General features: G+C 32.5%; 2 protein-coding genes and 1 non-coding gene across 3 annotated transcripts; 1 reads left to right on the top strand and 2 right to left on the bottom strand.

Annotated features, from left to right (window-relative positions):
- Positions 1-1,767: 1,767 nt before the first annotated feature.
- Positions 1,768-6,143, top strand: LOC103988752 (uncharacterized). Its single transcript, XM_009407385.3, has 2 exons — positions 1,768-2,340; positions 5,676-6,143. Exons 1-2 carry the CDS (start codon positions 1,870-1,872, stop codon positions 5,844-5,846), a joined length of 642 nt encoding a protein of 213 aa, XP_009405660.2. The 5' UTR covers positions 1,768-1,869; the 3' UTR covers positions 5,847-6,143.
- Positions 6,144-10,293: 4,150 nt separating this feature from the next.
- Positions 10,294-10,366, bottom strand: TRNAK-CUU (transfer RNA lysine (anticodon CUU)). The gene has a single exon. It is a non-coding gene; the product is annotated as a tRNA-Lys (tRNA).
- Positions 10,367-10,784: 418 nt separating this feature from the next.
- LOC103988761 (acyl carrier protein 2, mitochondrial) lies at positions 10,785-13,192 on the bottom strand. Its single transcript, XM_009407396.3, has 2 exons — positions 12,930-13,192; positions 10,785-11,175 (listed from the first exon to the last, which is right to left on the bottom strand). The coding sequence occupies exons 1-2, from the start codon at positions 13,128-13,130 to the stop codon at positions 10,999-11,001; spliced, it is 378 nt and encodes a 125-aa protein (XP_009405671.2). The 5' UTR covers positions 13,131-13,192; the 3' UTR covers positions 10,785-10,998.
- Between the last annotated feature and the right edge of the window lie 578 nt (positions 13,193-13,770).

Genomic DNA, 13,770 nt, shown 5'->3' with positions numbered 1-13,770 from the left:
GTCATATTCAATAATGTATATGAGGTTGACAAGTGGATTCAAATGAGACCTATCACTTATGTAGCAATATATTAACAGAGATATGTTTTTATACAATTTAGAATTCAGAGAAGTTAGGTGTGAGAATTGTTTGATTTTATCAATTTTATAAATAATTAATTATCTATAATATGTCAAGTTCTTTTGTCATCCTACAAGATTTTATGTACGTATTATGTTATATATAGTGCGTAAAATTTAAGTTTAGAATGGCTAATGTTAAAATATTTAATTCTTGCAGTGATGAGCCTTTCCTAAGTTAAACAAGATTAATAATTCGACATCTAATCTAACAACATAAGTTTGTAATATTGAACTCTAGATAAACCAAATGATAAACATTCCAAGTTTTAATTATAATAAATACTTGACGACAATAATAATAACCATAATACTTGCTCTAAAGAAAGGGATAACATAGTTTTAGAAAAAGGTAAAAGAAATTTCCATCCAATATTTAATAGCTCATTCATTTATTTTGTTCCTTTTTTTCAAATTTGAGTTTTCTAGTATTTGGAGAGGTTTGACTAATTGTCACGATCGGAGCCTGATGGGTTAATTAGCCTATTAACTTCATTTAGTTTAAATCACTGATTAAAATATTTAAGCTCAAATTGATATTAGTACACTCATCAGACTCTTATAACACTAATCATATGTATTACACTAATGGATTTGATCAAAATCTATACTCCTAGCAGTATAGTAAGCTTATATCAAGCCTTTGACGATATATATGTATATATCCCAAAAAAAACCAATATGTACTTGATAGTTGATAGTTTATGGACTAAAAAAAGAATAACCAGAGAGGTGAAGGGAATCAATCTTGTGGTATGTGATAGTTGGAACCATTGAAAGAAGAAGATTGTTTAGTAATAGATGTGTTAGTTTCTAGCTGTATGACAATAAATATGAAGTTTAGTATATTATTACCTAAGCAATATATTTCATTTGTATAATATAATTATTTTTTTATTTTTAGAAATATATTTTAAAAAAAACTTAGAACTTCAATGTAAAAACTCATAAAAAATATAGAGAAATTCAGAGCATGTGAACTTTAAAAAATATCTTTAAAGGTAAAAGAGACTTGATAGACTTATGAGTCATTAATTATCATACTTATCAATTAATATGAGACTAAATGGTCTTATCAAATTTGATATAATTTTACTAAATACAACTCTTAAGCTAACCAATTATATTTTTACTTTCCATAACCCATCAATTATCAATTATTGGTCAAGACATACAAGATGATATTAGATAATATTTAAATCCTAAAAATATTAAATTGATCAAAAAGATGATAAAAAAAAAAGCTTCTACTACCTATGAGAGAAGGGGATAAAAAAAAAAGAAGAAGAAAGAGTTTGAAGAGTTTATTAGAGATATTTTAAAAATATTAAAAGAATGATAAATAAGCTTAGAATTCATAGTTCTTTTTACTATTGACAATCAGTTATCATTGATAATTATTTTAAAATAATAATTTTTTTTAATAAATATTAAAAACAGTATACTTGCAAATGATAATTTATATATATTAAAATTTTAAAAAATAAATAAATAATAAATAGTAATGTAAAATGTTCCCATTTGAAATATCCCCTTTAGATCCTAAATGAGTCCAAGACATGAGTTCACTTCATAAACTAACCAAGATAAAGGATACAAAGGTGAAAGCATCCACGACGGGCTCTTTAATTTTCATTTATGGACGCTATCCCGTAAAATCCCAAATCCTGAAAGCAATTTATATAACCCTAAATCATTCCACTACATTCTTGTTCGAAACCAGAGCGAGCGGCGAAAACCTCGATCTCCATGGCCACCGTTCGCCTCCTCCGCATCCGCGCCGCCCGCGTCCCATCCTCGTCCCCCCCGCTGCCTCCGCTCCTCGCTCGATTCTCGCGAACGCATTCCACCACCACCGACGCCGCTCCCGACGCTGCCTCGCCGCCTCCCGTGCCCCATCGCCGCTACCCGCCCCCTCGGCCGCACGAGTTCTCTAAGCCGTGCGAGCTCATCGGGACCTGGACTCCAGGCGCCAACCCTCGGGAGGCGGCGGCGAGGCTTGATCGGCTGCATCGGGACTACAGGAAGCAGATGAAGCAGGTCCGAGCCAAGTACGCGTACGAGATGGAGCTGCTGAGGATCGAGAACCAGCGCAAGGATGACGCCCGGCGTGAGACTGCTCGCCTTGCCAACGAGGAGCGGAAGAAGGCGAAGGCTGCTGCAGCCGAGACCCGCGCTGCGGAACGGAAAGCCTTCAAGGAGGAGCTTCGCCTAACCCTAGTATGTAGCCTTCTTCTGTTGATATTTCTGATTCTTCTTAATATCCAAGACTTGGATTGGATGATCTTATATATGTGTTATCATGTCGAACAAGTCATGTGCTCAACCAGATCGAGAGTTTCTTCATGAATTTGAGTTGCTAATATAATACTCGTTACATAGACTGGAGTGCGGGAATTGGCACTGATTTGTGATTACTGTCATTTTAAGAATATATGATACACGATCGTTGCTACCTTTGGATGTTTCCTTAAGATTGAACTTTTTGTTTTCTCAGACGTACAATTTCTGGGAGACATCAAAGCAAATATTCAGATAAATTTGTTATAGCCAATAATGAAAGCCATATTCAGAAATCAAAGCCGTTAGCCCATTGGAACTGAGTTATGCGCCATCTAGGGATTATTTTTTATGGAAAATAGCTGACTTTTAATCTATCTGAAGTCCTCTCGTTGCCCTTTTTTTTAATTTTATTTTGTCTTCGTTAAAGACTCTTTGGAAGTTAGTGGGAGTGTTGCATGAAAATAATAGAAGTAACAGTACATGTAGCCATCTTTTTAGTTTCAAAATAACCCATAGTTAACGTGACTTTTTATTTCTTATAGCCAGAGATGTAACTCAATTGATTCACCAATATCAAATATCAAACTGCCTCATACCAGAGACTCATGGCATTGTTGGGGATCATCCAAACTATTGTTGAGTGGGTTCGCTACTGGATGGATGTCAAACTTATATATTATTGATTTAAGTTTTGTTGGTATACTTAGTTGCACTGAAGTAGTAGGTTGTTTCAGGCTCAATTTTGGAGCCCTGTGTTGTATATATTGATTCAATTGAGGTGCAGCTAATGTGTGTATGTGTGTTTCATGGTCTTTCTCATAAGGCGCTACTCCTAACTGGTTTACCTCCATAATTTTACATTTTTATTATTTTCATTATTATTTTGAAAATCGAGAATGCAAAATTTCCATTTATATTTAATTTTAAGGGGTTAAAAGTTTTGGTCGTTAAGAAAAGTAAAAAACATAAAATTAGTAGATGAGCACATTTTGTGAAGAAGAGAAATGAATAAGATCTTTCAACAACTATAACATGCTGCGTTATGTAGAAGATATGTTCATCAAGAGTTTGAAGTTGGCCGATTATATGAAAATTTTGGAGGAATCTTTGACATTAGGCATGATGAATCATTAGGTGTGAACATTAGGATCTAGCACATTGACTATCGAAACTTGATCTTCACATTGAAGGATCTAATAAATGGGGATTTATATTTTTATGCAACTTGAAATGATGAATCTAGCCTTTGTTTCTTGTACAGTTAAATATTTGTAACTAAGCTAGCGAACAACTTGCTATTTATGACAAAACTTGGACTTTGTGGTTTCTTTTCACAAAAAGATGTCTTTGTATAAACTAGGTGACTCAAACCAACTAAAATAGAATGGATGGCAATAGTCAGATCATTTTAATGGTTAATTTTTGGGAAATGTTGCTATTGTTATAGCAATGACTATTTAGAAGCCTTTTTATGGCCATTAAAATGCATGCTCAATGCACATATGATAATGAAAACAAAACTAGAATAGAATATTTTCATCTCAAAATCTAATAGATAATTATTTCTCTAAGTCTGGTTGCAACTTGTTCGAGTTGCACCCCCCACACATCTTGGTTTGGGTTTTCCAATTAGACCTGTTTTTATTGCATCAACCCCATCCACATAACAAAACACTGTCTACTTTTGTTTTGAAACGACACTGAGCAAATGATAAGCTCAAACTCTATTTCCACCATTTGCCTCCTCTTTTTATGCAACCAACTTTTGTCATCCTCACCCTCACCACAATTGTCGTTTCTCACCCAAAACCTACAATTCCAGTTCTACCATTTTGCCCAATGCTGATAGACCAACTTCTGCAGCCTATTGCCACTTTTTTGTCTCGATCATATGAGTTCTCCAGACCAAGTGGGTTCGTCAAGAGCTACGGCTTGACCAGCCTTGGAAGGTGAATATGAGGCTCAAACAGCTCCAAGTAGCAAAGGAAGTAGATATTTCACCTAGTCCATGTATGTGATGGAGCCGTTAAGGATTGAGCAGCAGTGGAAGGATGTCACTTGGAACAAGGCTGCTTGCTTCACCAGCAAAGAGCAGTAGGGAAGGCCATTTTCACTGAGCAAGAAGGCCTTCTAGGAGATACATCCTTCTTTTCATATTTGTTACCTATTTTCCCCATAAAGTTTCAGTTCTCTACGTTTGTTAGTTTGAGTGATATTATAATATTACTGTTACTTTCTTGAACAAGTCATTTTTCAGATTTTCTTCATCAATTTGAATTTCTATTATAAGTAATTGTTAATTTTCGTCTCTTTGTTTTCATTTACATTGGCCATTGCACAAATATTGCCAGGACACAAGTAATAATAGATATCCTTTAAGAAGTATAAGATTGTCACTATTAAGAATTAGGATGCTTTAGAAGCAAATAGTGATGCCCGATATTGGGAGTAAATGGTGGATTTTCTTGATATGAGAGGCTTGGGCTTAATACTAAGGTTTAAATCTCGGTCTTATACTGGCTTCAGTAATTCTCCTGGAACAATAGATGGTGTAACAAGCTGCATACCGAGCTGTACCTCTTGGTTTCAATAGAAAAGAAACCTATAGGTACTAGACCATAGATACCGCCACCGGTCGGACTGGTAAATTTGTATTGTTTTTAGAATTATTCTTACTACTAGTAATTCGATCAAGAGCATTTTAGGTCACATGGTTTATAACACCTTACAAGTTACTAGGCTAGTCCACCTGTTAGTTCAACTCATGGCACACATTAAACTTTATATTGAACACGGGCGTCAACCAGAGTTGTAGCCAATGTGGGAGTGAAAGACCATAAGTTTTCATGTATGTGTGCCTTATCTCAATGATATGTGCACCTTTGTCCTAGATTTCAATAGACCTTGATGCCGCACTGCACCTCGAGCTTCCAGGGAGCTTTTGTTGAATGGTTATCTCACAAATGTTTGTTGAAGTTATTTTTGTTCTCTTTTCTTAATGTTGCCATAGTTGTTGGAGCTTTGTTCACTAAACCTGGTATTATGTTCATTACGAGGCTGGAAACATTTCACGGAGATACTTTTGCACTTACAATTACTCTGGCCTAGCACATAGAATCACCTTTGTGCTTTTCACAGCGAGCCACCTAATATGCATGGATATATATTTATATTAATCAATGTACATGAAACTTTTTATCTTTATTTTTAGCAATTGACATGGCACCTTGCTTTGTTGTTGCTTTTTGATGACCATTCTAAACTGTTTACAGTTGAAAGAAAGAACTCAGAAATTGGAAAGTTGGAGGGCAAAAGAGAATCTGAGGGAAGAAAAGGAAGCCGAGAAGAAAGAGCTTTTACGTCGCCAGAGTTCCGTGTGGATTAAGGATGAAAACTTTGAGAGAAGAATGCTGGAGGCAATAGTTGATACCACACCCCTCTAGTCAAATCTGATCTTCGTGAGATTAAAGGTTTGTCCCCTTTCCAACTTCATTTTGATGCTTTGGATGCTGCTTAGTCCAATAATATAATGGAACTGCTATTCAACAAAGAGTGTAGACTGGATTCAATACCATCAAATTAAGATCTTATTTTGTTGATCTAGTGTAAAATCTTCTGTTGTCTCTGCAAGACGGAGGGAGTTCCAGTCAAGTTTAGGTACTTTTTTTTATGAAAATTTGCATGATTGCTAATTGTACTATTTACTATCTTATCATTATAAACATAACTCTCTTTTTTCATTTTGATGATTTCGTGGACATAAATACTCCTAGCTGGTGTCAATTATTACATTATTAATTTTTAGTGATAAAATAGTGACCATCTTAGTAGTGATTTAAGTTTCACCCAGAAATCTTTACATTAAACTTTGCTGCAGAGTATATTGGAGAATAGGTAATGTGATATGTGTTACTTCTTGTCGCATTATTTGTGCATTTGCCAATTGTCATGGACTTCAAATTTTGCTAGCCCTAAATGCTCGCCTACCACATGGTTGGAGGGTAGAAAGACGAGATCTCAGCCTCGTCGATGAAAGTATATTGCACATACATAAAGTAAAAGCCAAGGATAATAGTTTCACGCCTCATTGGTATCTTTTGGCTTTTAAATTAGCTTTGCACATTTGATCACGAGTTTGACAAATTGTTATAACAAATGTAGCAAATAACAATTATTTACTATGTTCGTTTTTTCTATGCAACATTGATATTGGTAGAAATGATATAGTAAAATCATCCAATCGTTGTACGCAATTGATGTGCAATTATGTACCATAACAAAATTTTTGGCTTCAAGACGTCACTTACTCATATTCTTTCAAGTCACTTTATCGCATGTGTGTTACATAAATCTTTTGTCATTATTGAGATCTATAAAGAGAGATATCTTTAGTTAAGGATATTTAAATATTTATTTATAATTTTTTTATTAAGATTGTTTTTAAAAAAAATTCTTTTGTCTCTCATCATACTACTAATGGTTATTATATTACCTCTTTTAATTGTTGCATACATTTATAGTTTCTATTAAAATCTTTTTAGATCTTTTAAATATATATATATTCATATCATCTTAAATGATACTCCTTTATTAAAGGTAACATCTACATGTGCATGAATAAATAAAATATTTGTTTTTATCTTTATACTAACTTCTTATATTTGTTTCAATATTTTCATCTCAAAAATATGGATTTTTTTTGTATATATTGTTTCTTAGTTATCAAACATTAAGATCCATAAATCATTGTTGGTTTAACCTGATGATCACACAACTTTTTATGCTATTCATCATTTTAACCTATCTTCTTTTTATTCTATAAATAATATTTTCATTACTCTCTATCTTATTGAATAATTGATTCAAGAAACTTAAAACTTTTACAAACTTGTTGTTCATCTAACCTAATTATATACTTTTATCTATTTATGGTTTTGCTATCGTCATAAATTTAATTTTAATTTTACTTAATTTAAAACCTCTAGTTTTTAAGGATTGTTGCAACAACTCTCGTTTATAATTATTTTTATTTAAACTCTCATCAACAACATAATATTATTAGCAAATAATAAATATCGAATGATTACTAAGTTTTAATAGAAACCTTATCGAGCAAACTCCTTATAGTTTTAATTCTAATAACTATATTATCATATATATTTTTTATAAATCAATGAAGTTGGTTGATATATCTTTCTTTTTTAAAACTCACAATAGTAAATCTCTAGAAACTCTATTATATGTCTTTTTTAAAATCAATAAGAATTGTATATATATATTATTCTCTTTATATTTTTTATTAATATTTTAATTAATAAATATCTTGTTTTTTATGTATAAAACTAAATTGATTTTGGGATATATTTATTTTAAATCTTATCCTAAGTTCGATTATTCTCCTCTAAAGTATGACTTATGATTTTAATTCCTCTATAACTAAAATAATTTTAGATGTTATTTTTATTCTTATAAGTTAGCATTAAAAATAGCTCTTCTTCTCTTCAATAAACATGTTTTTAAATTTTAAAATATTATTAAATAAATTAGTTAACCAAGTTATTCCTTGGTCTTTTAAACTTTTTCAGATCTTAATAGCGATATCATCATATTTCATACTTTTACCTATTTTCATCTTTCTTAAGGCTTCTTTTACCTCACTATCTCTAATCTTATGAACAAATATATAATTATTAGATCTATCATCATTATTTATAGTTAAAGCAAAATTACTTGTGGAATTTTTATTAAATAATTCATAAAAATAATTTAATCGTCTTTTCTTAATTTTGTTATCATTAATAAGTATTCTTTCATTTTCATCTTTAATATATATATAAATTATCTAAATCTTTGTGCTTTCTTTTTTTGGATCTACTAATTTAATATTTTATTTTCTCATCCTTACTATATAACATTGTTATAAAAATTATCATAAGCCTTATATATTATCTTACTAATAACTCTTTTAGTATTTTTAAGATTTTGTATCTTTTAAAATTTTTCTCATTTTTATTTTTTATCTATCTTTAGAGCAAGATCTTTTGGTAGTAAGTACATTGTGAACTACCTCACACCACCACGACCCTTGAATAAAACGAGCTAATTATATATTAGCCCTTATATTTGGATTCTATTAGCATCGTTACTCTAATAGGGTCTAGGTATAGGGGTAATATTACCTTTATTTTTTTAAAAAAATCTTCTTTACTAAAATTTTAATCTTATTAACTATTATAGTCTAAGTGATATTAATATTATCCCTATCTAAGTTTTAAGTCGTCTCATTTTTCATCATATTCTTAAAATATTTTACATTATTATCTTTAAAATTTTATGATTTAATCTTCGTAAAATTATTTATTATCAATTTTTATTTTTTATAATAAATATATAATACCATATTGATTTGTTAAGCTTTTATCTGGTATAATTTTACAATTCTTGCCTATAATTTTATTAAACTTTCTAATAAGCACAAAAAACATAATCAGGTGATCACTCTTATAAGTTATTAAATATTTTTTTCTTGAAATAAATATTAACAATAATGAGATGATACAAAGTTACAAAATATAAAATCATGATTTTACAAAATATAAAATCATGACCAATTATATGTCTTTTAGTTCTAGATATCCGATGAATGATATTATCTAGGTTCTCTCAAAATTCATTTTTTGTTTGATAATCTAGTATAACTCGAGGGGCGTAAGTACTTATAATATTCAAAAACCTATATTTCTAAGTTCAATTTTAAAACTATGATATCATCTCTAAATCATTTCACCTCTACAATATTGTCATTAAGATCTTTATATACAATAATTTCTACACTTTTTTATGTTTAACTTTGTTGGTATATCAAATTTTAAATATGGTACTATCAATTTTTTTTAGATTCTTCTCTGAATAATATTTATATTTAATTATTATCATAATGTCTATCAATTTTAGTCGCTTTTGTGAGAGTGAGAACCCTGTTTTGTATCACATCCGCACCACTTTTGAGCAATCTTCTAACCCATCGATCGCATTTCATAATATCTAAGTATCTCGTATTACTTTCGAATATTAACTTAGCCTCATCCTGACACTTAATCTCTTATAAGAAGATAATATTTATTTTTAATTACTGTCATAGTGTATAATAATTATAGTCCCTGAGTGAGAATCTTTACTTGCGTTTCATCACATCAATGCTACCTTTTGAGCAATCTTCTAACCGATCAATCGCATTTCATGATATCTAAGTATCTCGTATTACTTTTGAATATCAACTTAGTCTCATCCTGACACTTAATCTCTTATAAAAAGATAATATTTATTTTTAATTACTGTCATAATGTATAACAATTATAGTCCCTGAGTGAGAATCTTTACTTGTGTTTCATCACATCAATGCTATCTTTTGAGCAATCTTCTAACCCATCGATCGCATTTCGTGATATCTAAGTATCTCGTATTACTTTCGAATATCAACTTAGTCTCATTTTGACACTTAATCTCTTATAAGAAAATAATATTTATTCTTAATTATTATCATAATGTATAACAATTATAGTCCCTAAGTGAGAATCTTTACTTGCGTTTCATCACATCTATGCCACTTCCGAGTAATCTCCTAATCCATCGTTTGTTTCATATTTCACAACAAATAGGTACCTCTTATTACTTTCAAATATTAACCTAGTCTTATATCGAAATCGAATAAAATCTCTCTTGTAAGTAAATGATATTTATTCTTAATCATTATCTTAATGTCTATCAATTCTAAATTCTAATCCTTTTTCAATGAAAATCTTTGCCTACACCACATCCAAGCAATCTGAAATCAATTAGTCTTATTCGGAACTGCGGTTGACATTGATGGTATTAAAAAAAATATTTAATCGCCCACCGTGGGGCTCGAACCCACGACCACAAGGTTAAGAGCCTTGCGCTCTACCAACTGAGCTAGACGGGCTTATTTAGTTATTTGACTCTATAATAATTTGATATCTTTATGTCTCCTTATGGAATTAGTAGTGGGACAAGATTTCTCTTTGCCAACCTATGGTGTTAGCCACTCTCTCTCTCTCTCCTATTTCCCCCCTCCATGCTTCCCTCATTTCCAATACATATATATTCAGTTTGTACTGGACCTGTAGCATTTATGTAATCTGTGAAGTGCCAAAAAGAAAAAAAGGAAAAACCCAACTACAACAGATGAATACAGCACTTATGAAAGGCAACCGGCAACCTATATTTGGAGTATTTGTTTGATAGACTATCCATCTTTTCAAAGGGCCAAAATAGGGATGCACGATGAGAAAAATACGAGCAAATATGCTCATACAAAGCTCATATCGGAGTACCAAATAGCTCACATCCTCGAAAGACAATGAAAAACATAACCAACTAAATGCCTAAAATGTTTATTAACTTCAAAACAACTCAAGTTAGACGAAAGAGCATTTGATATCCACAAAGCAAATTGCTTGAACCAAACCATCAAAGAAAGACGATGGTTCTGATACAACAGCTTAAACTTGTTATTTGATCAAAATAGACTAGTTGCTTTTTTTTTCTCCTGACAAATGGAAACAATACGAATGCTCATTTTGCCTGGGGATGCGAGGCGATGAAGTCAACGGCAACTTTTATGCAGTCAATCTTGTCTGCTTCACTGTCGGGGATTTCAAACCCAAATTCTTCTTCAAGAGCCATGACAACCTCCACGGTGTCTAAACTGTCAAGACCTAGATCCTTCTGGAAATGAGCATTTGATGTGACCTGCGATTACCATAATATAAATGATGAACCCTTTAGTGTAGGACTTTTGCATAGTATCCAATTTTATGACCTCGGCTGGGAAACAAAAACTTGGAATTAATAAGTATCAGAATGTTACTTCCGCCTTTTGCAGCCAATGCCAGATGAGCAAACTATTAGTTGTCAAATGAAGTGACAGGAAAGTATGCATCTTAAAACCTAACTTTGGAGGTGTCTTCAGAAAATATCCTTAAACACTATTTCGGGAAAATACATACCTTCTCTAGCCCGGAAGATTCTCTAATATGAACAGTATAAGTTTCCCTATTCAAAAGCTATAAAAAAAAGCCAAAATACTTGTAGGTATTATAGATCCTAACAGAGTTCGCAAAATGTCCATCCTGGTATTTCATGTGGTCCATTTCACTCTTCCTAATGAGATTCATTTGACAAACTTCACTCATGGTTACAGCAAATGAAACTAAGGGCAGGGAACTGGTGAACTTAGTTTGGTTGAAGGAAGCAACCAAGGAAGTGAACATTCCAATTCGAACAAAGGGGATCCAAAATTGATTTCGTGAACTGATAAGTAAAAATAATGCCTTCTTCTTTCAAAATCTATTTCCCTATTTTTTCAAACGCCACCTCCCAAATTATTGAGTATTGCCTAACAAACATAAAAAGTATAGATGTACCTCTGCGTCACTGATCGGGTTGGATTGTCCAACAAACCTAAGATATGTATCGAACCTAGCCGATCCTAATATTAATATTAATCTTGAGAACTATGCCTTGAATCAAACAACAGGAATTGGACTCTCGCTTCTTACAATGCTTAGAACTTAAATTTTGTGGGGCAAGGCCGACACACACTACCATTTATAGTCAAACACACCCTTAGTGTAGTCATCGTGCATATTTGATACAAAACCTAAGAGACTCACTAAAAATAAAGTAACAGTTGGCTGGTTGCATGTAAATTACCCAAAAAGTAACCCTGTAACATGGTTCCGACACGTAAAGTTCAAATTGACAACTCCGATGTTTTTAGCAATTATCATGTTACATAAAGTAGCAAAAACAGGTTCAAAACGTACATGTATCACCAAGGTAGAATTTCTGAAGAATGGCTTGCTATTAAGCATGCCAAAAATCCAACAAGAAGACCTCATTGATACTACAACAAACATTATGATGCTACTTCTACACTACAACCTCACTGTTGAAGACAAAATGTTCTAAGAAACAATATGCTGTGGAACAAAACCAGTTAGAGTGCACATTATATCTCATAATGTGACTATGTCAATAATGAATCAAAGAAATCATAATATGACTATGTCAATAAAAGTGGACTTAAACAAACAAAAATGGTTGATAGCCCTAACTTTTCTATGCTTAAGAATATAGTCTAATAAAGCTTCTGCAGGTAAAACTGGCCCTCAGGAACTTCGATCAGATATATGAATTGCAATATCACATAAGAACTAACACACAAAAGTTATTTTGGTTCTTAAGTAGATAATGCTCATACATTTTACGATGTATCATAGCAGTTTTGCATCTTATGTAGCAACGCAACCTGATCGACAACATTTGGTTATCCTACATGCTTACGCATACTCCCGCTAGTGTAAAGATTATCCCCATCCTCTCATCCCAGGAAAACCCAAACCCACAAAAAAACCTAGTTTGCACTGAGCAATTCGGGTCCAGCAGGAATTGAAACCAAAAAGGTCAGATCGATTTGATCAGTTCTGAAAGTAGTCAAGTACCTTGGAGGGATCGACCTTCTGGAAGTTCTTGACGACGGTGATGATCCGATCAGCGACCTCAGATTTATCGAGGAAGGAGCCCTTCACCTCGTCAGAGAAGCCGCAACGAAGGAGGCTAGCGAAGGGAGAGGACACCTGCGGCGCCGATGAGACCACCCGCAGCCTCAAGTGTCTCAGAATCGCGCTTCGCACCGCCGCCATCGGAGAGAGAGGGAGGGAGAGGGGGAGGGGAGTGGCTATCGGGCTCAACTCGAAGATGTGCTTCTTTTGTTCGGGTTCGGATCGGTCACAGTTTAAGTAGGCATCGTTTAGCGGGTTCGGGTTCGGATTCGGATCGGTCACAGTTTAAGTAGGCATCGTTTAGCGGCCTAATTTGTTCGGCTATTTCCGTGAATTATAAAATCTAAATGATAAGAGCTTTTATATATTTATTATTTTAATATTAAAAAACAAACGTATTTGTTCTATAAATTTCAATATAATATTTAAGTCCTACTCATGTGCCACTTCAATTAGCAACCAGTTATTATCCATAAATTTGGTTTTTTGAACTTGGAAAAAAAAATAGGTGCTTTTTTTTACAAAAAATAAATTTAGTTTATTTTATTTTATTTTTCGAGATCAAACTTGTTATTTTTAAAATGCCTAGAGTTTTAAATTTTTTATAATGATAAAAATATCCTTTACAGTTATTAAGATTAACTCCGACTTCAATTCGATTTGAATCGAGATCAGATCATTTGATATCGATGATTCGATTCGATTCCGATTCCAATATCTAAGAGTTAGAACAAGAACTAATAACGTTGGTTCGATTTCAAATCGATCAAAAAAATAGCAA

This window comes from Musa acuminata, chromosome BXJ3-1, assembly GCF_036884655.1.
Source record: "Musa acuminata AAA Group cultivar baxijiao chromosome BXJ3-1, Cavendish_Baxijiao_AAA, whole genome shotgun sequence".
NCBI lineage: Eukaryota > Viridiplantae > Streptophyta > Magnoliopsida > Zingiberales > Musaceae > Musa > Musa acuminata.
The sequence above is the reverse complement of the archived record's forward strand: the minus strand, read 5'-3'. Positions and strand labels throughout refer to the sequence as shown.